This window comes from Cydia pomonella, chromosome 28, assembly GCF_033807575.1.
Source record: "Cydia pomonella isolate Wapato2018A chromosome 28, ilCydPomo1, whole genome shotgun sequence".
NCBI classification, from domain to species: Eukaryota; Metazoa; Arthropoda; class Insecta; order Lepidoptera; family Tortricidae; genus Cydia; species Cydia pomonella.
This window is the reverse complement of record NC_084730.1, coordinates 8373737-8398038: the sequence shown is the minus strand read 5'-3', so window position 1 is coordinate 8398038 and position 24302 is coordinate 8373737. Positions and strand designations below refer to the sequence as shown.

The window sequence follows — 24302 nt, the reverse complement described above, 5'->3', positions numbered from 1 at the left end:
GACAAGTCAAGATAATTTTGTAATTATACTCATCCCAATTAATTTCTTCGTGGATGTCCCATTTACTATTGTTAAAGTAAACGACCAAAATTTGTTCCATATTTTCGGGTATTAAGCGTTTAAAATTAAGGGGTAAAATTATAAAATTGTCTTGTCTTGTCTTAAAAACGAACAAGAGTACATTGAGTTATTATTTAATTATTATTTTTTACCTTTAACGAGGGGGGTGGGGTTAGGGTCGGCAACGCGCATGTAACTCCTCTGAAGTTGCAGGTGTACATAGGCTACGGAGACTGCTTACCATCAGGCAGGCCGTATGCTTGTTTGCCACCGACGTAGTATAAAAAAAAAAAAACATATTTTTACAAGCAAACCCTTGAGTGATCACTATAGAACTAGCATCAATAGTCGAGTTTATCGATACAGGAACTCCCTATTTGTCAAACAACTTTGCCCCACGGATTCCTATGTCTGCATATGACCATTGGCCGAGGTTTTCGATAGAGGGATAAGCTCTTAAAGGCGACTCCGGTTGTTAAATCTTCCAAGGTAAATTTGATCATGATTAATCTTCATATTATGAAGTACAACCTCTTAAGAGGAAAGTATAGCACCTGATCATCAATACAAAAAGAGAAAACGTTTTTCCTCTTCTTTTTTTCCATTCTACAAGATTTTTTTTTTTTCAAAATTTGCAAAACAATAAACAAAACATTTTTTTTTATTTTTCATAAAAGTGAAACCTAGATTATATTATACTGAAACATCGAGTCGTTTCAGTGTAATATAATCTAGGTTTATAGGTTTCACTTTTATGAAAAATAAAAAAAATTGTTTTGTGTTTATTGTTTTGCAAATTTTGAAAAAAAAAAAAACTTGTAGAATGGAAAAAAAGAAGAGGAAAAACGTTTTCTCTTTTTGTATTGATAATCAGGTGCTATACTTTCCTCTTAAGAGGTTGTACTTCAGTGATCGACATCAAAATCACAGTGATTTGTTAAGATTTTCATAAGAAGAAGAATTTCATAGAAAAATTACCGTTACTTGGCTAGATTCAAAAAGCTATTCTTCCCTGTTAAGCCCCGATGTAACTTTAAAAGAACAAATTCAAGTCGAATTTCCGAAGCCGGACCTAAGGGTTCAGTGCCACGTAAGAAGACAATGGCATACGATCAGGTACCCGCTGGCAACGATCAAATGCCCAATCATGATGGGGAAGCCGACTTTAAAGAACTGCACGAATGTGTTGTAGCTGTACTATCCGTTCTGCCCTGCCACTCCCGCGCACACCAAAAAATATCCAATCTTCAAATTTAATGTAGATCTTCAAGGATCCAGTGCTTCGTGTACTGGGTTTTAATTTCCGAAGCGCCGTACCTAAGGCTTCAGTGCCACGTAAGAAGACAATGGCATACGATCAGGTATCCGCTGGCAACGATCAAATGCCCAATCATGATAGGGAAGCCGACTTTGAAGAACTGCACGAAGGTGAACTTGTAGCCGTGCTGCTCCGCCACTCCCGCGCACACCACGTTTGCGCTTGCACCGATTAATGTGCCGTTACCTATGAACAAGAAATTTCTATTAAGTGGATTTTATTTTATTTTAAAAAATCGTTTATTTCAGACGTAAGTCCATCGGTTAGCATCATTATTACTCGTACTTAGTAGTTATAAATAATAAATAAATAAATAAATATTATAGGACATTATTACACAAATTGACTAAGTCCCACAGTAAGCTCAATAAGGCTTGTGTTGAGGGTACTTAGACAACGATAATATATATAATATATAAATACTTAAATACATAGAAAACACCCATGACTCAGGAACAAATATCCATGCTCATCACACGAATAAATGCCCTTACCAGGATTTGAACCCGGGACCATCAGCTTCGTAGGCAGGGTCACTACCCACTAGGCCAAACCAGTCGTCTTGTAGTAGTTAGAATTAGAGTAAATATTATTTAAAACGAAATAATAAGATAAAACTAAAACTAAAATAAATATACTCAGTACTCAGTATAGTGTGTGTGTGTAGTCATAACTCAGTGTTATTGGGCCCAAAATATACAACAAAATTCCTAATGACATTAAATTGATTGAAAGCGACTCAATATTCGCTAAAAAACTTAAATGTTTACTACTAGACCAAGCATGTTATTCTGTCGATGATTTATATATGATTTAAAAAATATTGTAATAACTATTGCACGATTATTTTTAAAATTAAGGAACCGTAAACTTTCACCTGTTAATTTTTATCTAGAATTATGTATAACTAGCATAAATTTCAAATGTACCTGTGTGACCTGTAAATTATTTTTTTTACCAATAAAGAAACTGAAACTGTAGTCCGTCTAAGCTGACTTTGAAACGACATAATAACTTCATAAAAAGTCCAATGCCGTCAACCATTTACCTGCAGATCCCTTTTAGTAGTATTTCAGAGACGAAAAACGGAGTAAGTACTAAGGACCCGTTGGACCGATATAGTAAAGATCTGACAAGGATCAAACAAGCGTCTATCTATCGTGCAGAATGGGGAGCCTTGGTGAATAAAGCACCTCATGTGGTCATCTCTCTCAGACATGAGGAACAAGGAAGAATAAGGCCATGCCAAAAAACCTCTGAATTATCCGAAATTAAACTTGCATCTATTCATCAATCCATAATTCCATCCATCCTTCCAACCACTTAAAACTATATGAACATACACTCTACTCGTAGAGCTCCTTAACCAACCATCCATCCATCGATCTATTCATCTATACATATATTCACATAACCATCCACCCATACTCCAACCATCCGTCCATCGATCCATCCATCTTCCCATCCTTTTTGATTCTCCAGTAGACAAAAGGAGCGGCTAATATGCTCAAAAATATTTATTTAAACTTTATTGCACACATAAAGAAAAATTTACAAATGGCGAACTTAATGCCAAAAGGCATTCTCTACCAGTCAACCATTTGGTCAAATAGAGACATTTGTGTATGTTGGTGCAGGAAAAAATAATAACAAATAATAAGGAAAAAATTAAACGTGAAGTCAAATAATATTAAAAATATATAAATAGTTAAATACTACTACTTATATAATGTATAAAAGATAGACTAATACATATAATTATGTACATATACATGATGGTGAACCTTATTTAAGTTCTTCTGACAGAAGATGCTTGCGAAGTAGTCGTTTGAAAACGGGTTTGCTTGGGGCTTGTCGAATAAAGAGAGGGAGGGAATTCCAGAGACGGATTGCCTCAACGGCGAAAGAGTTAGACATAAAACCAGTACGGTGAGAAGGAATCGAGAGTTTGAGAGAACGGGAGGAACGGAGTTCACATCCTGGACGCGGGGTGATGAAAGTGAATTTACATTTAAGATAACCAGGAGAGGAAGGCTCGAACAAATTGGAGAATAAAATACTCAGGATTCTAAGGGACCTGCGACGACGGATGGAGAGCCAATTTAGCTGACGGCGATAAAAAGAAACATGGTCGTATTTGCGAAGTCCGAAAATGAAACGTATGCCATTATTCATAAGACGGTCTAGCTTATTGAGGTACTCCTGAGAGATATTAGTCGTGCACAAATACAAATACAAAAATACAAAATTCTTTATTTCTTAATAATATACATTTTTGTGATGCAGGGGATGGAGCCGCCCGGTAAGCAAAACAATGCTTGTGTTGGGAGGCACCGCTCTTCCCTAGATTTACAACTAGTACATATATATATATTATATTATAACTGTGCACGCGTCCGCATAGTCAATAACTGGCAAAATTAGAGCCTGCACAAGTAATTTCTTAGTACCTACTGGGAGAAAATTCTTAAATTTATAGAGATAACGCAATGTTCCTGAAACTTTCCGACTTATTTCAGAGACTTGGTCATTCCAGGTAAGGCTAGAATCCAATACAAGGCCGAGATCTTTCACTTGTTTAGTTACTGGAATAACAGTGCCATCAAACAAAATCGGCGCGACAGAAACCGCACCAAGCTTCTAAAAATATCTGAGCATCCTTCCATTAAACCACCAAGTTATCAATCCTTTTATATGTTCATTATTCCGTCTTTCCATCCATCTAACCTACCATCCATCCATCCAACCATCGATCCACCTATACATCCATCAAACTATCGATCCACCTACATCCATAATTTCATTCAACTTACCTCCCAGGCAGGCTCCGAACGACAGCGCCCAGATGAGCGGCGCCAGGGGCAGCGCCAGCGCGGGGTTGGTGCCCAGTGACGTCACCACGCGCACCATCATCGTTGTCAGCGGGATGTTGTCTACGAACGCTGATGTTAAGCCGGATATCTGGAGAATTTTTTTTTGTCAACACTTAACCAGAGGATTCCATCAATATCAAACATTGAGGTTTTTTTCACAAAGTCCTGTGGCTACAAAGTTATAGAAATAACAATTTCTTCTTCTTCCTCGCGTTGTCCCGGCATTTTGCCAAGGCTCATGGGAGCCTGGGGTCCGCTTGACAACTAATCCCAAGATTTGGCGTAGGCACTAGTTTTTACGAAAGCGACTGCCATCTGACCTTCCAACCCAGAGGGTAAACTAGGCCTTGTTGGGATTAGTCCGGTGGCTGAATAACAATTTGCAAACTGAAAATGGATTGTGACTGAAAAATGGTTTGTAACCGAAAAGTTCTTAAAATCGTTAAAAATAATTATGTCTGCTTAATTATATAGGATTTATTTATAGACTTCGCGTTCTTCGATTAAATTCAAAATACAAAAAAATATTCAGCGTTTCGTCGACTCCCATGGCGAGGGTTTAAGTCAGGCCGCCGATCATGCAGATCCAACATGACTTGATCTCCCCTATATCCTTACCCAGAGTATGAGGAGCAGAGCGACCGCCAGCCGATGAGTTTCGTGGACCCTCATGATGAGAGCTTCAGTCAGCCCGCCGATGTAGTTGATCAGACCAAGCTTGGTCAATGCCTGCGGAAAAACAGTTTTTTTTAAATAGCTAATAGGTAGTGAGCAGAAGGGCCTGATGGGAAGCGGACGTCATCGTCGTCCATGGACATAAGAAAAATCACAATAAATCAAGTAATAATATGGGAGAATATTGAACCCAAGGAAAATATTTTTTATAGTAATGAAACAACATAATGAATGCTAGAACAGTCCTCGTCCAGGCCGATGCATGCGAGGCTTAGTTTTCTTTGACGGATGATCGGTGTCGGACGCCTCGGGCCGGACTTGGATCGTTCTATCGTTCCCTGGCGGTTTTCAGCGAAGGAGAAAGTGTGTGATATTTTCACACTAAGTTTTTTTTTTATACTACGTCGGTGGCAAACAAGCATACGGCCCGCCTGATGGTAAGCAGTCTCCGTAGCCTATGTACGCCTGCAACTCCAGAGGAGTTACATGCGCGTTGCAGACCCTAAACCCCCCCCCCCCCCCCCCCCCGTGTACACTAAATTTGTTCCTCTCGGTGTTGGAACGTGAGGTGGGTCGCTTTTGCAAAAATCAGTGCCTCTAAGATTGCCAACATGAAAAGGAAGATTAAGTACCTATCTTCAAAAACTGGTATACCTCCATAAGAACGAAGAGATCAGCGAAGAACAGTAACGTAGACCACTCCACCCTGTGCAGGATGGATTCTATGTCTTCCCTGTCAGCGTTGATCAGGAGCAAAATGGCGTCGTAATAGTCCAGCGGAGATTGCGGATTGGCAGTCGCTTTGGTAAAAACCCGGATAGATCCTTTTCACTAAACTACGTCCATTGTATAAGATAACACAAAATATTGCAAATATTTAAGTATACCTCCATAAGTACAAAGAGAGCCGCGAAGAACAGTAACGTAGACCACTCCACCCTGTGCAGGATGGATTCTATGTCTTCCCTGTCAGCCAGGATCAGGAGCAAGATGGCGCCGAGTAACGCTGTCCAGCCGAGCGACACGCGATCTGGTGAGAATATCACAAAATACTTTATCACACTACTCGTACTTCACCGTCAATATCCTGTTTAGCATTTCGGTTTAAAGAATCTTTATTGTTGTCTAAGAAATTACAGAAATTTCACTTAAAGACAACTTATAAATAGCTAACTTAAAAAAACAATACAAGTTACGCAATAAACAAGCACTTATTATGACAATGTTTAACAATAATACAGTTGCATTGAGAAACTAATGATTACAGGATACTCGTAAAAGACAAAAATAAAACTAGCAATCGACCCTATGGTTTGAATATAAGGTTTAGATTTGATTGGTTAGTAATAGGAACATATGTGGGTATCTTTTTTGTGAGACTTATGAATGCCAGACTTGTTTGCAGAGCCAGTTAAACGAGACTTTTAAGCAGTAGTTAATTATTGGTTACAGAAAAGACAATATTTTGACAAATGTGTATTTGTGTGAGTTAATAAAAATATATTATAATTTATATTTAGTTTGTATTGTGTGTTTTATTTTACAGTATTGTCACATATTTGTATAAATTATGATGTTCATTAATGTATGTCCTTTCTTTCTGTTTTCTTTCTTTCTTTCGTTCTTTCTTTCTTAAGTAAGTAATTAAACACTTTATTGTACGAGAAAAATAAATATTGATCATATCAGATAGAAACTAATAATGATATTTAACAAATTTAACAAATAATAAATAATGATATTTAACAAATTTAACACATAATAAATAATGATATTTAACAAATTTAACACATAATAAATAATGATATTTAACAAATTTAACAAATCAGTGAAATAATAAGGATCAAAATAAAATGGCGTTCTAAAAGTTTTAATCGTGTGTCGAAAGATAGCAGTAAATTTACGTGTAATAATATATAAAGTTTCCGTTGACAATACACCTCTATTAGAAATTCTCTTTGATCTAAATTCACTAGCCTAAAATTATTGACAGCGCCACCTATGGACTGTATAGAGAACTATATATGTACTGGATGCGTATCGATTATCGATAAGCCAGCATCTAGGGTTCGATTGAGTATATAAAGGGTCAGATAGATGGCACTGTTAACTTCACAAGTTAACAGTCTGAATGTGCCAAGGTTGATATTGGGTTGTAGCCGTGGGTCAGTTGACATCTGTGACGGTTGAGGAATTAAAAAAAGCTAATTTGACTCACTGAATTCAGGAAAAGCGTGGAGAAAGAACATGATGACCACAAATCCGATGGCCACGCATGACTTTATCAGCAGCTTTTTATCCCGGATCTTGTGCTGAAAATATTGATAAAATTGGTTGTGTGTTCGAAAAATTCACACAAAAAAGTAAAGACGCTAAGCACGGACAAATGGCCCCGACGGAGGACCATTACTGGTCACACAGGCTAGCACCATGCTGAGTCGGGAGCATTTCGTGTTAAACAATGTATTTTTAGAGTTTTGTACCTCAAAAGCAAAAGTCAAAACTCCTATAGGACCACTCATGCGTCTGTCTGCCTGTCTGTCCGTTTGTCACAGCCTATTTGTTCCAAAACTACTTGAAGAATAAAGTTGAAAACATATGTATGTCTGTGATCCAAAGATGGACATGTAATAGAAATGAATTTAAAACATAGACGCCACTTTCACGGAATGAATGAGTAAGTTAGACGCATGCGACAGGGAATATAGAGATTCGAATCTCTATATTTCCTATCGCATGCCATCAAATAGGCTGTGACCAACGGACAGACAGGCAGACAGACGCATGAGTGGTCCTATAGGAGTTTTGACTTTTGCTTTGACGTACGAAACTCTAAAAAGACATTGTTTACCACGAAATGGTCCCGACTCAGCATAGTGCTAGCCTGGGTGACCAGCTGGCCCTCCGTTGGGGCCATTTATAAGTGAAAACACTGAGTGGTACATAACACAAAATAAAGGCCAAATTAATTATTGAGTAGTCTAGATACCTTTTCCTTGAGCTCGGACAGAGTCCTTTGGAAGGTGTCTTTGGGGCAGGCGCGCTTATTGCTCTCCTTTAGCGCGACGGCCAACTGCGAGCTGATCTTTTGGACCTTACGTTCTAACCGCTCCTGGGAATTAAAAGGCATAAATTAATACTGCCTACTTCCAAGTTCTCATCACATACCTCATTTTAAGGGCAAGAGTGAATATGCTAAACTACAGGAACCTTCTGTCTATTGGCTTGAAGTGGGAATATCAAGTTGAAGTTTCCAATTTAGGCTACCAGGTGGCAGTCCTTACTATTGAGGTCACTTGGTCAGGATACACCACATCAACTGTATATCGTCATGTTAGTCATGTATTTTCCGTCAGTCCTTTAATCACGTTTTACTATAAGAATAAACAATATGTATCCAACAATCCTAATTCAACTTAATCGGTACTTGGAATAGTATTTCCCTGAGAGCTCCGTCTCGTTCCGAGGTTACCAACAGAATGCCTTGTTCAGGTACTCGCTTGTGTTTTTTAAAGCCAGCTGTTCCCGCCAGTCTACCCCCTCAGTCAATCCGCTGGACAAGTCACGTGACAGACCACGTGACTTGTCCAAAGAGTCAATTGACTATCCCTTAATAAATAAAATATGATTAATGATTGATTATAAATCTGTAAGATGCCAAATGTTACCTTACATTACTAAAAATATTCTTTTTATATTTGTTTCATTGTTGATTTTGATGGTAAACAGAGTTGTACCATATCCTTGACTCTTCTAGCGTTTCAAACAATATGACTAGTGTGATACTCAATGTGGTACTAACAGCAACACTTAATAAAACCATCAATGGACCTTATGACTATGCATCAAGTTTCATCATCATCATCATCGTCTCCTAGCCGTTTTCGGCCACAGCAACTGCTTTCTACCGCTGAGAGTGTCGCTGGTGCGCTCTCAGGTGACTGACGTAGCCAATCTTAGCAGCGAATGTGCGGCCACACTCGCTGCAGGTCAGCACCCCTCCGACGTAATTATATGTGATGGCCATAGGTGGTCTGGCCTTTAGCTCGTCACGCTTATCGTCGAGTTCTGTGCGTCGCCTGGCTTTGAATTCACGCACCTGCATCTGCACAATATGCCTCCACTGTGGACGGTCACCAACTAGTCTCCCATGTTGTTGGCTCTATTTGTATTCACCGTAAACAATGATACATACCTTTACGACTAACTCATCCTTGCTCATGTGAGGAAGCGAGTCTGCTGCTCGACGCCAGACGTTTAGTTGTCTCCTCAGATCTGAAACACCAGTACGTGCTATAAGGATCTAATGAGAAAATTACGATTTATTGGCTTACAGAATGTATTAGGTCTACAGAGAAGACGAATAATCTTAACTCATACTGAAAAAAAATTACCCGAATATGGTAAAGGGCCAGAAGCAGGTTCAGTGCCAGTAGCCTTCTTATTAAATGCTCAAATTACTTAGGGCTTCCTTTTGGACATCAGTATTTATGTGCCGTTGAAAGGTTTCCAAAATCGCGGTTATTCCACGTGGAAAATTTTCACAAACTTGTATTATTTTTGTTTGAGGATCGGAATTTCCCATTTCCTTTATGTCTTGTGATTTTTCCTGAAATTTTCCTGAAATTTTCCAATATTTTGGAAACTTTGCACATCTGTATACACGTTTAGCTACTGACCTTAACTTATCTTATGATTTTCAGGGGCCCTTAGGGATCCTTTGGGTAGTTGCCCCCATAGCAAAGATCCGTCAGATACTCAAGAGCTTTTTTGACTGGATAGCATTTTGAATTCCTTTGGTTCCCATGCAGATAGCCTGCATCAAAGTCCTTCATTATTTGTCTGGCGAGGGCGTGACATTCACACATTAGGTGTGTTACTGTCTCTTCCTCTTCACCACACATTCGACAATTGGTGTTGTCGGAGTGTCATATCCTGGCCAAAACTTCTTTGACCCTTTTGACTCCTTTGATCTACTGACCTTGTATCTCCCGTGGCTCGCTCGGTCGCAGCTTGCTTACGTCCCGATACATGAACCGCAATTGAAAGTAGGTTTGCAGACACACCAGCATGATTCCTAGCGTCATGTGTAGTGTGAAGTTTGCGAAGTTGATGCCCTGAAAGCAAAATATGTCAATAACTAACCCGGACCCGGGTACGTCCTTAAACTACGTCCAAAAGAGAGGCACGGGCACTGTAAATGTCATCTCGCTTTGTGTGGTAGGTCACAGCACAGCGGATGTCATTGCAGATCTAAAGCAGAGCCCAACTGGGGAAGTACCTCCACCTTACAGAAAACCGCAGCCAAATAACACTAGACCCTACTCATAGTGTTGTGTTCCTGCCGGTGAGTAAGGTTGCCAGAGCTCAACGTGGGTGCTGAATGTTAGGGTCGGCAACGTGCATGTAACTCCTCTGGAGCTGCAGGCGTACATAGGCTACGGAGACTACTTACCATCAAGCGGGCCGTATGCTTGTTTGCTACAGAAGAGAATTTCTACAAGCTCCTACAAAGGCGAAAATAGGCTAGACCGTAAACCTTTAGGCATGATGGATACACATAACTTCTAACTGCCCAAAAATTAAAACTTGACGAATAGTGTGTTGGGTTGTCAAAATCCAACTGAACCTCACGATACGCGACTTGATATAGACATACCAAGTCGCTATTTTGGTATAACCACTCACCGACTGCATGACGACCTGGTTGGAAGCTATGATCACGTTGGGTGGGTCGCCAACCGGCGTGGCTGTTCCACCGATATTGCTGTACAGCACCATAGCTGTCAGAACAGGAATCGGGTGCATCTCCATAACCTCGCACAGTCTAGAAAATGCAATATTAGGTATATTATATTAAATAATTGAAGATTCTTCCAAGAGATAGTCAGTTAGTAGTCAGCGCATTCATTTAAAAGCCAATGCTGATATTGCTGATATCAAGAATTAGAAAATACGGTGTATTATTTGTCATGTTGTTCTTTATATCTCTTTTTGTGACTTTTAGTGAGGAATATCGAGATCCGACGCCGCATCAAGGTGCGAGACGTGGGTGACGTCATTACGTAATGTTGGTGCGAACTGTAATGCTGTGTAAATATATCGTAATAATAATAAATAATTACGAAGCTAAAATGGAATTGGGCGTGACATGTCGCCACTGTCGCCAGGCAGAGTGATGGCAGGTGGACCAAAGTGTTGACAGATTGGTGGCCGCTTTTAGATGAACTCCTGGCGTCCGTTGGTTCGTTGGGTGGATGACATTCGAAAAATCGTGGGACACTAGCCTAGGACCGGAATAAGTGGCATACACGGACTGAGGCCAATGCTCAGCAGTGGGCGACTGGAGGCTAAAATGATGATGTCACTTTTACTCATTGATCGATCCTCATGTTTTCGTTACTTAATATTGGACTAATGCTGTGATTATTTACTATGTTATGTTTTCTTGGATATTAGTGCCTTACTAGTAACTATTTGATGGTAAGGAGAGCACGGCTGTGATAGCACACAAAACTGATGACCAGCCACATCTTGCCCTTCGTTACCTGGAGAAATAATCTCACGCACTTGATGGTAAGGAGAGCACGGCTGTGATAGCACACAAAACTGATGATCAGCCACATCTTGCCCTTCGTTACCTGGAGAAATAATCTCACGCACTTGATGGTAAGGAGAGCACGGCTGTGATAGCACACAAAACTGATGACCAGCCACATCTTGCCCTTCGTTACCTGGAGAAATAATCTCACGCACTTGATGGTAAGGAGAGCACGGCTGTGATAGCACACAAAACTGATGATCAGCCACATCTTGCCCTTCGTTACCTGGAGAAATAATCTCACGCACTTGATGGTAAGGAGAGCACGGCTGTGATAGCACACAAAACTGATGACCAGCCACATCTTACCCTTCGTTACCTGGAGAAATAATCTCACGCACTTGATGGTAAGGAGAGCGCGGCTGTGATAGCACACAAAACTGATGACCAGCCACATCTTGCCCTTCGTTACCTGGAGAAATAATCTCACTCACTTGATGGTGACGGGCGTTATGAGCAGCACGGTTGTGACGTTGTCCAGGAAAGTAGAGAGCACGGCTGTGATAGCACACAAAACGTTGATCAGCGGCCACATCTTGCCCTTCGTCACCTGCAAAAATATCGCCGTGCAAATTTCGAAAAATAAAAGTCACAAATTGGTAAAAAATCTCTGGAAAATTTCACTAGATTTGCAAGAAAGTTTTCTGGTAGATAAATATTCGGGTATTCGGGGTTTTGTAATATGAATTGTATGAAGTAAGGTTTGCAGGCTCATTATTTCGTTAAGAAGTTTGATAAGTCTTGTCAGCTTTGCTCGAATATCATATACCTAAAAAAATCAAAACCTAGCTAGATCGATTTTTCGCCCCTGAAATCCCCCATATAGCAAATTTCATCGAAATCGTTAGAGCCGTTTCCGTGATCCCCGAAATACATAAATATAAAATGTATTTTTTTTTGCATTAATATAATTGCTCTATGCGCTTTGGTGACCTGTAGGATACGTGCCCCCAGGTTTTACCTAAAAAATACATATGACTAATCTGTCCAGAGTATTTTGGTATAATTTAACACAAGGACGAGATAAAAATGTCGAATTGCCAAAATACCTGAAAAGTGAAGACGGCCAGAAAGTCAAACATGCCAGTTTCTGCCATGATAGCCACGAGCAGCATCATGCTGAGCAGCAGCAGCAGAGTTTCCACGTCCAGCCACGACACCAACTGCAACACGTTTACATTAATACATATATACATACACCATCTAATAGATCAAGGCCAAAGATATGGCGGCATTCGAGAGATGGCACCACAATCTTTGGGTTATGCCAGGTAAGATGGCGCCACTTTTTGATATTTAACAAATTATTCGACGACCGGTTTGGCCTAGTAGGTAGTGACCCTGCCTACGAAGCTGATGGTTCCGGGTTCAAATCCTGGTAAGGGCATTTAGTCGTGTGATGAGCATGGATATTTGTTCCTGAGTCATGGGTGTTTTCTATGTATTTAAGTATTTATAAATATTTATATATTATATATATCGTTGTCTAAGTACCCTCAACACAAGCCTTATTGAGCTTACTGTGGGACTTTGTCAATTTGTGTAATAATGTCCTATAATATTTAAAAAAAATTAAAAAAAAAAACACTTCACTGATATGAAAGGTTAAGGATCAAAGTCAAATAGCGTTCTAAAAGTTTGAATCATGTGTCGAAAGATGGCAGTAAATTTCCTGTGGCTACAAAGTTTTCTTTGACAATGCACCTCTATTTCAAATTCTATTTGATACTAGTACAGGCATAAAATAAATTGAAATCAAAATCATGCTATAAAACTCTATAACATTATAGATTTAAAAAAGTGAGAGGAGAGGAGATGTAACTATGGCAATGGGTGACAAGAAAAAAGCTCTTAACCTACCTTTTTTTTTTAACGTTGGGGAAATGCTTTTACGTATGCCACCTAGTCCGGGGGAAACCAGGGGCGATGACGGACTAACCAGTAGAGGACTGCCGTCTAAAACCACCAACGAATGCCGGCTCCGCCTTAGATGGGGTGCCGCAGGGTCGCTATCAGCATTCGACCGCGTGCGCCCGGCGGCCGGCCTGTAGGGCGCAGACATTTTGGGAGCCAGTTGGTCAGGCACCCCAGTCCTGTGGGCTTTTAACCGCAAAGACTCCCCCAGAGCCCTACAGCTCTTAACCTACCTGCTCTACTGAGGGTCGTTCACCCACCAACGACAGGACTGCCAGTGACAACGTCGACACCAATATTGCTGCTAAAGTGCGGTTTATTAGCTGAAAAAGAAACAATAAATCTTCGTTTAAAGTTTATATTGTTAATCTAGAAGTATTCCGTACTTTTTGTTTAGAACACTTTTATATTTTGCACATTTTTGTTTTGTACGAGTACCATCGTCACACTGTTTACTAACAATTAATGGGTTAGCAATATTGCAAAGACTTTCACCTTCAAACAATTTTACAAGCCTCAATAAATTTATGTTTTATTAATTTAAGTGTCGCCGACAGCGACGTCTATCGGACCGTCCTGGTGACTTAACGATAAGGGAGTCACCACCACTGAGTCTGACAACATATTTCTGGCAGCGCAAGCTTTTAGGGCATTAGTATGGTATTGAAATAGTCTCTTATTCCCAAATATGATCAACGCGTATGGCGTAACCAAAAATAGACAGGAGCAAGTAACGCCGTCGGCGACATCTATAGCACCGTCCTGGCAGCTTAACGATAAGGGAGTCGCCACCGCTGAGTCTGACAACATTCTCTTGGCAGCGCAAGCTTATGGGGGAATTTGTATGGTATAAAAATATTCTCTTACCTCAAATATGATCAAAGCATACAGCATGACCAAAAGCAGACACGCGTAAGTGACGCCGTCGGCGACATCTATCGGGCCGTCCTGGTAACTTAACGATAAGGGAGTCGCCACCGCCGAGTCTGACAACATTCTGTAACAAAAATTATTATAAGTCAATGGGGTTGGTCTCGGACTGTCTAGAATACAAAATAACTAGTGTAATATTTTGCCTATATCCCTTTTAGTCTACATCGCAAACGGTCTAGAACACAAAATGACTACAATTTAGACCTTTATTTATCTACGTATCGTCGATTTACCTATACGTTAGCGATGTTGACGGAGCCCCGCTACCGCGGGGCTCCTATTTCTGTGCGGTTTGGTCTTCGGCCATTAAAAGATAACTAACTAACCTAACCTACCTATAAGTGGTCATTTTGTGTTCTAGACCGTTTGCGATGTAGACTAAAAGGGATATAGGCAAAATATTACACTAGTAATTTTGCGTTCTAGACGATCCGAGACCAAAGCAGTCAATGGTGTTGGTGGAGGGCTTTTAGGTTATGCTTCGATAGAAGATGAATTTATTAGATGGATAACTCTTCCACTCTTCTCAAAGTATGCTTGCTCGAGCTGATAATGTGAAAACGAATTCTTAACATCGCCAAAAATTTGCAAATGGTCTCACAACTTATAAGGTCATGTGAAGTCGAAGACGGACTGCGGAACCACAAATTCTTACCTGATAACATAAATGGCCGTTGAGTTCAAATTCGAATGGTGCTCGAACTTAGCCGACCGCGGCGTGGCTTCACTGAATTCCAATTCGTTCGTGTCCAGAAAGACGAATGAGTGAGGTCGGGTGAAATTCTGTTGAGAAGCGTAAAATTACTGTTTTTTTTTATACCACTACGGTGGCAAACAAGCATACGGCCCGCCTGATGGTAAGCAGTCACCGCAGCCTATGGACGCCTGCAACTCCAGAGGTGTTACATGCGCGTTGCCGACCCTAAAATATGTTTCTTTAGTACCTAACACAGTATTTTTTATACCACGTCGATGGCAAATAAGCATACGACCCGCCTGATGGTAAGCAGTCACCGTAGCATAGCCTATGGACGCCTGCAACTACAGGTTGCCTGTGTTACACGAGCGTTGGCGACCCTTTAAAAACCAGTACACTCCTTTTTTGAAGAACCTCATACTGTAGCCCTTCGAGAAAACATCGGCAGATAGACATGAAAAAATTGTGCAAGGAGAAAGAAAGACGATACGATTTTACAAGCTTTTATTTCACTTGCCCTGTTAGTATGTATGTATGTTTATGAGGGTCAAATCTTGGAAGCTAAATTTGACCCACTTCCCAGTTTCCGATTGAGCTAGTTTTGCATACATATGTAAGGGTGACAATGCAATATTATGGTACCATCGAGATGATCCGATGCTCAAGACAAGAGGTGGCCATGGGAACTCTGTGATAAAATAACGGGACCTAATAGTGTCTGGGATTTTTAGAATTGTCTCGATGGATATTAGTTGCCTGTCGAAAGAAAAGTACAGTCAGTCATAAAAACGTGTACCAAAAATTATGAAAAATGACATGATGATGAATTTTTTGCCGAAAACTTATTTCATTTCAACTTCGTTTCTTTGACAAAGTAATTAGTAAAAAAAATTAAGAAATACTACCTTAGGTATTTAGTTGGTTTATGATTATGAAAGTTGTACATTATGATGTACGTTGGGCCTTGCGACGTTTAAACTTTCCACATTTTTTATAATGAATATATCTTAACTAACCTCTCTTTCAATAATATCTAATTCTTTAACTTCGTCCGCATCTCCTACAGCCCATCGCTCCACCCACACATCGACTTTGGACCTTGAGTTCTTCTCCGTAAGGTTCATATTCTGTTCCTGCTGCTCGGTCAGGAACGGTCCTGATACGCTCACCAATAGTGTTAGGTGGCTCTTCGGGATCTCGAGTATGTAATCTGGAAATATAGAATAATACAGGGATAATAAATAATAATAATAATACGCAGAACTAAAAGACGAAGTTACTAGGATATGGAGACAAGATAAAGTATACGTAGTTCCAATAGTTTTATCCACAACAGGCGTCATCCCAAAACACCTTCACCATAGTTTAAAATTACTAGATCTAAAATCGTATATCTACACTATTCTACAAAAAGCCGCTATATTAAATACATGCCGAATTGTGAGAAAATTTATGCAACTTGACACAGAAAATAATACCCCGGAAACAACTTAAATTCAACAACCCCCGCTGCATTTACTTGGTAAATAACCCGTAAATGTAGCTGATTACCAGCCTAGAGCTGAGAAAACCAACCCTTTCGAAAATAATAATAATAATAAAATACAGGGTGATTTGAACTCATGATCAGAAATGACACATATTAACGTCACCAATCATGGAACATTTAAGAGAAAATTTGGAGTTTTTGATATTTCACCGACACCTGTAAAATTTCTACCGCTTTACGCTTTAAAAGTTGAATGTCCAATTCGTCCTTTATGTTTTGTACCTTCTTCTTCTTTCTTCTTCTCATGTTTTCTATGTATTTAATGAAAGCTACTGCAATTGGTTTGAATATTATTAACCAATTAAAACTGTGGTTTTTTGCTCCAGTCGTGGAATTTATGGCGCCATTCATTTTCAAAATAACAAAATTATAAGCTCTTTGGCTCTTAAAAAACAATTTTATTTTTTGCCAGCGATTAAAAACTGATGGTAAATACTTGATTTACAGGATTTGTCTATACCATCCCATTATTGGTGCCTGTTCCATTATAGGGGTGTTTACTATATTTCTTACTCTTGTACACTCAAAAGATTTAATTTGTGACCCATTTCGTACCTTGTCACAATGACAAACAACATTCGCGGTTATAGCCCAGAGTGAAAGTTGGTACTTAAACTACTTCTCATTTGACAGAACGCTGCTTGGTCTCCTTCTTTTTTTTAATACTATGTCGGTGGCAAACAAGCATACGGCCTGCTTGATGGTAAGGGGTCACCGTAGCCTATGGACACCTGGAACTCCAGAGGTGTTACATGCGCGTTGCCGACCCTAACACTCCGCACCCTCGTTGAGCTCTGGCAATTTATTCACCGACGGGAACATAACACTATGAGCAGGGTCTAGTGTTATTTGGCTGCGGTTTTCTGTAAGGTGGAGGTACTTCCCCAGTTGGGCTCTGCTTTAGATCTGGGATGACATCCGCTGTGCTGTGCCCTACCACACAAAGCGAGATGATATTAACAGTGCCCATACCTCTCCTTTGGACGTAGTTTAAGAACACATCCGGGTTACCTTTGATCTGTCCAGGAATAAGCACACAGTTCCTGGCGATGACCTCCTTCTCATTGAAGAGGCAGAATACGACGGTGAAGAACACCCAGCAACCCACCAGGAGTGTCATCTTGGTGTAGCTCCGAGCTTTGTCCCACTGAAACAAATTAATCATTTATTAGAGTTCAATCGACCGGGATATGGACCTTGATTAGGTTTACCGTGATTTTGTATCGTTTTTTGAGCTCCCGATATTTCGACGCAGTTTCATCCATCTTGTTCACGGGTAACTGAGCGGGTGGGTGTCAAAGTTATGTCGAACGCGGTCTACACAACAGGTTTTGTCCTAGCTAGTTTTTACGTATAGCCTATTATATTCGGCTATGTTACTTTTCTAAAATTGGGTTGGTTTGTAAAAACTAGCCAAGTCAAATCCTTTATAATTTCAGGATTTTCTACACAGCACAGATCTTGGCACCCATATAGATCTCAATTCTTTTGTCGGCGAGTCAACAATGACACATATTATTAATGTTGAACTTGGCTCTCATTTCACATTTATGTTTTCGTTGCGATTTATTAACACGCTTTATTAGGTCGACCTGTATGTAACTAACTATGTAATGGAATCTAAGGAACTAATTTAACCATCTTCCAAGGATCGTAGCGGCATGAAAATTAGCAGCTGTATGTAGTTCTGATGACAATACAATAATATGGTACTGTCGAACTGATCTGATGATGGAGCCGGAAGATATGAACTGGAACTTCATGATGGAACATCGTATCATAGCTGTGTTTGGATTTGTTAGAAAAGTCTTGTAATGAACTTTGACCACGATTAGGTTTCAAGGTCTGATGATGAAGCTGAAAGATAGGCGCTGGCATTCCATGATGGAATATCGTATCATAAGCGTGTTTTTCTAGTGTTTTTAAACTATTAATTTATTTTATTTCTAGTTCTCATAGTTAATACTTACCTTTGAAGGCTTCTTCTGTCCTTGTAGTAAGTGATTGCTGAAAAACAAAGAAAAACTCACGCATTAATATGTTAAAATATGAATAATTATCAGAGATCGGACAAATTAGCGTCATTGCTCGCAATAATGTGGACATAACTCCAAAATTGATTAAAAAAATAATCATTTTTTTTTCAATTCGAACTATTTTATGTTTATTTCTGTACATTTAATGGATGTATTTATTAATCAAGTAACATAGTATATAACTAAAAAAACGAACAAAATAAATAAACTAATTATTAATATTAAAACTAAAATATAATAGAACTTAAAATAAACTTATAAATAAAAAATGCTCCCCAGGTCACCTTCGTGCATTATGGTACCCAGAAGGCTGGCAGCGTTTATTTAATTTCTTACCTAAGATTTAATTTTGATTCTTTCTTTTCTAGTCAATAAATAATACAAAGATTTCTTATAATGTAGATTTATAAAAAAAAAAAACTGTAATTTTTCTAAATTTTCTGATAATTAAATGATTAATTTTTTAATCACTTTTGAGTCATATCCACATTATTGCGAGCAATGACGCTAATTTGTCCGATCTCTGATAATTATGGATTTTTATTTTATTTCAGGCAACTAGTGGCCTATAGATAAATACATTAAAACTAACATACATATATAACAATATATCTTCAAACTAAATACTACAAATCCCATTATAGTTGCGATGTATTACGCAACCCAGCAGTGTCAGAGAACCGGCCTCGGAACCACCGAAACTTGAGGGCTCCTCTACACGATGGCCCATCATACGCCAGTCTAAGGGACGCAGCTATGCAGAGGAATGAGATAGCAATATCACTTGCTCCCTCTAACGTATAAATGCGTCCCTTGGACTGGCCTACGCTGGGCCATCGTGTAGAGCCATGAGACCCTTCGGCCAAAACTCCGTTGAAGGCAAGATTAATAAGACAAGCGTTTAATTTATTGATTTTTGGCTTTAAAACATTTACCTTACTGCGGTAACTGTCTGAGATGGGTTAACTATAGTCGTCAATATTTGGTAAAATTACAAAATAATTCTACCTTTAATTTTCTGGGTGTCCAAAGGTGTCCACTAAGAGATTTACTGAATGAAAATTACCTACACAGATTACCATTTCCCTGTGGTGTCATTATTAATGTGAAAATCGTAAATGTAATTATAAATATTTTATATTATAATATACTGTATTTACTGTCGGCCCGATTCAAAGATCTTTAAAAGATCGATAACTAAACGATATGTCAATGTTGACGTTTAGTTCGATTCCGCTGTGATCCGAACAATGATCTACGATATTTCTAACGTCAAAGAGACATTGGTTTGATTGGTTGCCCGAATCGAGCTGCTTCTGTCAATTACACGTCATACAAGCGATATATAAATGAGAACTTATCTAAACCAGAACTTATCGTATCTCATTCTTCGAATTGGGCCGTATGTCTCTTAAGTATTCACATGTACTCTTCTTCGTAAATTGTCATAAATATCATATACTAAAGAAAAACTGACCAAGGCCTCAGTGTCAAAGGCTGGACTCGAACCAGCGTCCTCTGCTATCGCATGTATATAATTTAATTTGTTCTAATGCTTTGTTTTTTTTTTTTTTTCTTTTTTTTTTATAAATAAATAAATATTATAGGATATTATTACACAAATTGACTAAGTCCCACAGTAAGCTCAATAAGGCTTGTGTTGAGGGTACTTAGACAACGATATATATAATATATAAATAATTATAAATACTTAAATACATAGAAAACACCCATGACTCAGGAACAAATATCCATGCTCATCACACGAATAAATGCCCTTACCAGGATTTGAACCCAGGACCATCAGCTTCATAGGCAGGGTCACTACCCACTAGGCCAGACCGGTCGTCGAAATGCTTATAATAGAGTCTGTTCGGAAAGAGAAGAGCCGTGGAATGTATTGGGCTCCATACATTCCACGACCCTCCTCTATCCGCACACACTCTACTTACTTTGTCTCCGTGGATTCCACAGGAGGTTTGCTGTCTTGCGTAAAGTACACGGATCCATTCTCCACTTGTGGATCGACGGAGATCCTTTCATTATTGTTGAGGTGGGGTGCTGAGTTGACGGCTGGAAGCCGCTTGACCTTCGGTGCTGATGATTTTCGAGGGCGGAGGGGGAGGGATTCTTGAGCTGGAACAGATAAGTTTAGAACTTAATATTCGTGTTTTATGAGATTATAATTTTAAATTATTGTTTATACTACTTCGGTGGAAAACAAGAATACTAGGCCCGCCTGATGGTAAGCGGTCACCGTTGCCTATGAACACCTGCAGCTGCCGACCCTAACACCCTCGTTAATCTGTGGAAACCTTACTCACCGGCAGGAACACAACACTTTGAGTAGTCTAGTGTTATTTGGTTCCGATTTTTTGTAAGGTGGAGGTACTTCCCCAGTTGGGCTCTGCTCTAGATCTGGAATGACATCCGCTGTGCTGTGCCCTACCACACAAAGCGAGACGACATTCATAGTACCAATACCTCTCTTTTGGGTGTAATTTAAGGATAACCGGGTCCAAGTGCCCATATCCCAACACTACGTGTAAGGCCTGAGTGGACGCCAGAGTTGGGCGTGCGCACTGTGGTGTCCTGTCCGCAGCGCCATGTAACGACTTGATTATTGAAACAACGACATATTGGAAGTGTCTTTTATTTGTAAAGCGCTGTCTCACTCTAACCTTATTGTTTATACATATCTCTATTCTTGTTACTCTAACGGTGTTATTAAATATCGAATGAGACTACTATGGTTCGACCTAATAATCGACTTTGCCCTTACACACTAATATGGAAGAGTGATAGAGAGAGAGAGAGAGAGAGAGAGATAACTACGCTACGCTACGGCGCGTTAACGGTGTTGTACTGGAAACGGGGCGCCCGGCACCGAAAGTGTAAACGATTGGCATGTTGGCGACGCGAGCAGATTGTCGCAATAGCGATCTCTCGCACATTAAATTGAAATATTCTTCTTCTTTATCCTCGCCTCATCCCGTTACGCGGGGTCGGCTTTCCTAATCTTGAGGCGCCACTTTGATCGCTGATAAGCGTCGTCACTGGACAGGCCCAAATCCTTCATATCTCTTCGGACATTCGTCAGCCAGGTAGTTACTGGCCTGCCCCTTCTTCCCTTTGCTGCAGCCATGGAGAGGCACTTCTTCACTACGTGATTTTCGGGTCTACGCATCACATGTCCGAACCACCTTAGTCTGGATTCCTTTAGCTTCTCGGTAACTGGTGCCACTTTGAAGTTATATTAAATTGAAATATTCGAATAGTTTATATTGCTTTCATGTTGTACATAAGTCCTTATGAAAGAAAAGTTTCAAATATGAGCCCTGTAAGGGTATGACAATTCTTATAAGTAACTTAAGCTAACTTAAACTAAGGTTTTTTTTACACTAGGTAAAAACTGTAACAAGCCTATTATACAATTACATTTTATAGTTGAACGCTTAAATTTTTTATTTATTTATTTAAATATTCATTCACAGAATAATAGGTTTTTGTAATAAGCATTTGTTTAAAATTCTTTGCAATAATACTTTCTTTTTCTTCTTTTTTCATTTCTTCAAGTAATTTATTGTACAATTTTATTGACAGTTTTAGAGGATCAGACGAATGTAGTTTTTACTTTTAATCGGGTGGTGGAAATAATCTTGAATTGTGTTGAGATGGGTAGGGCGCAGATATCTCTCCTTCTGGTAAATTCTGTGTATTTACTATTTATGAACAAATTTGAAAAAAATTTCATCGTACGTTAGTAATTTGAAGTTCAATGACACACTAACAGAGTATGTGTACTTTGAGCGTTTGTTATCTTTATTTTATGTCATTTACCGTGACAACCTCGAGTCTGCAGTGGCAGCATGGTTCCATTTATATCGCTTGTCACTATGCCTGTCACTTTCGCACTTACATACTTGTTAGAACGTGACAGGCATGGAGACAAATGACAAAGAGCCGACCATCTTAGCCCTACTGGACGAACGCAATCAGGGATATCATGTTTTTAAAAATTAAAAATACCGACGATAATAGAAGGACGATAATAGAAAATTTTATACAATCGTATACAATCCTTTTTTTATGATATAGGTGGCAAACGAGCAGACGGATCACCTGATGGTAAGCGATTACCGCCGCCCATGGACACATGCAACACCAGAGGGGTTGTAATGTAAGTGCGTTGCCGGTATTTAAGATGGGAGTACGCTCTTTTCTTGAAGGTTTGAAGGTCGTATCGGTCCGGGATAAAGAGAATTAAGAAGACCAAGAGTGCTCACTCCATACATCTTCTTAGTTCTCTTTGGTCCGGAAATACCGCAGGCGACAGTTTTTCTACGAGTCATCTAAAATAATACTTTTTTTACTATTAAACCTAAATAATTAATGAAAATTCTCAGTAGACAAAAATGTAGTAGAAAAGACATAAACGCGCGACTCCAGCCCTGCGCCCTGCGCCGCCGGTTTAGTATTTTGAATCTTATAGTTTAGTTGGTAGTCCATACATAAAAAGTACGTAATGATGGTTTGGTATTAAGAAATCTAAGAAAAAACCGTCGGCTCGTTGGGTCGATGACATTAAGCTGGCCATACATACTAGGGTATGCCTGCGCAGTTTTGCTTGTACAGTTCAACTGCACAGGTAAAAAAGCTGTGTAGGAAACTGCACAGTCGAATGCCACATACGCTCCGTATTACCTGTGCAGTTGATAAAGCTGCGCAGGCATATGCCCTAGAGTGTATGGCCAGCTTTAGAAAAATCGCGGGACACTTCTGGATGCGACTAGCCCAGGACCGGGAAAAGTGACGTACACGAAGAGGCCTAGGCTCAGCAGTGGGCGACTGGAGACTAAAATGAAGATAAAAAAACTAAATTCAACCATTATAGTCGACGAGTAGAAAATTTTTTTTACTACAAACTATACCCAAAAATAAACATAAAATAAGAATAATCACCGTAATGACAATAGTTATTCGCAATCTCCATTTCGTAAACGACACCGAATGACAATATAATGTCAATTATAATCTCGTTAGGATCAATGTCAGAGCCATGAGATAAAAATGATGATAATCATTGTGTAAACATAGTGGTGGGGGGGGGGGGAGGGGTTTAGGGTCGGCAACGCGCATGTAACTCCTCTGGAGTTGCAGGCGTTCATAGGCTACGGAGACTGCTTACCATCAGGCCGTATGCTTGTTTGCCACCGACGCGACGTAGTATAAAAAAATAAAAACCGTTATGACAGCACTTTATATGGAATTACACAGTAGCACAGGAATAATATTTACAACATCAATAAATTGCTCTGATAATTAGATTAAGATAATTATATTACTATTCATAAGTGCTTGTTGCTAGGCCCACATGAATAAAGTATATTTGAATTGAATTGAATTTATTTATAAAGATAATAATTTTTCACATTTGAGTGAGATACCTACGTACGATTTTTTAAGACACTGATGACATTTAATTTGACATTCATACTGGTCATGATACTCATGATATAAATAATAAATAAATAAATAAATATTATAGGACATTATTACACAAATTGACTACACAGTAAGCTCAATAAGGCTTGTGTTGTAGGTACCTAGACAACGATATATATAATATATAATTATAAATACTTA

The 24302-nt window shown here is 39.3% G+C and overlaps 1 protein-coding gene across 5 annotated transcripts in view; it reads right to left on the bottom strand.

Moving 5' to 3' along the window:
- Positions 1-799: 799 nt before the first annotated feature.
- Positions 800-24302, bottom strand: part of LOC133533112 (P protein-like) — a 77238-nt gene continuing 53735 nt past the window's right edge. For 2 of the 5 annotated variants that reach the window (XM_061872069.1, XM_061872070.1), the window contains exons 3-20: positions 20609-20792; positions 18591-18627; positions 17632-17767; positions 16088-16281; positions 15030-15157; positions 14309-14438; positions 13675-13764; positions 12577-12690; positions 11962-12077; positions 10615-10753; positions 9908-10043; positions 9122-9201; positions 7916-8038; positions 7145-7238; positions 5814-5956; positions 4870-4980; positions 4192-4339; positions 803-1564 (exon numbers count right to left, since the gene is read on the bottom strand). In XM_061872069.1, coding sequence (XP_061728053.1) covers positions 1386-1564; positions 4192-4339; positions 4870-4980; positions 5814-5956; positions 7145-7238; positions 7916-8038; positions 9122-9201; positions 9908-10043; positions 10615-10753; positions 11962-12077; positions 12577-12690; positions 13675-13764; positions 14309-14438; positions 15030-15157; positions 16088-16281; positions 17632-17767; positions 18591-18627; positions 20609-20792 — 2282 coding nt within the window. In that variant the 3' untranslated portion in view covers positions 803-1385. Of the gene's footprint in view, positions 1565-4191; positions 4340-4869; positions 4981-5813; positions 5957-7144; positions 7239-7915; positions 8039-9121; positions 9202-9907; positions 10044-10614; positions 10754-11961; positions 12078-12576; positions 12691-13674; positions 13765-14308; positions 14439-15029; positions 15158-16087; positions 16282-17631; positions 17768-18590; positions 18628-20608; positions 20793-24302 lie in introns of all 5 variants that reach the window. The other 3 variants (XM_061872066.1, XM_061872067.1, XM_061872068.1) reach the window with 3 other exon arrangements.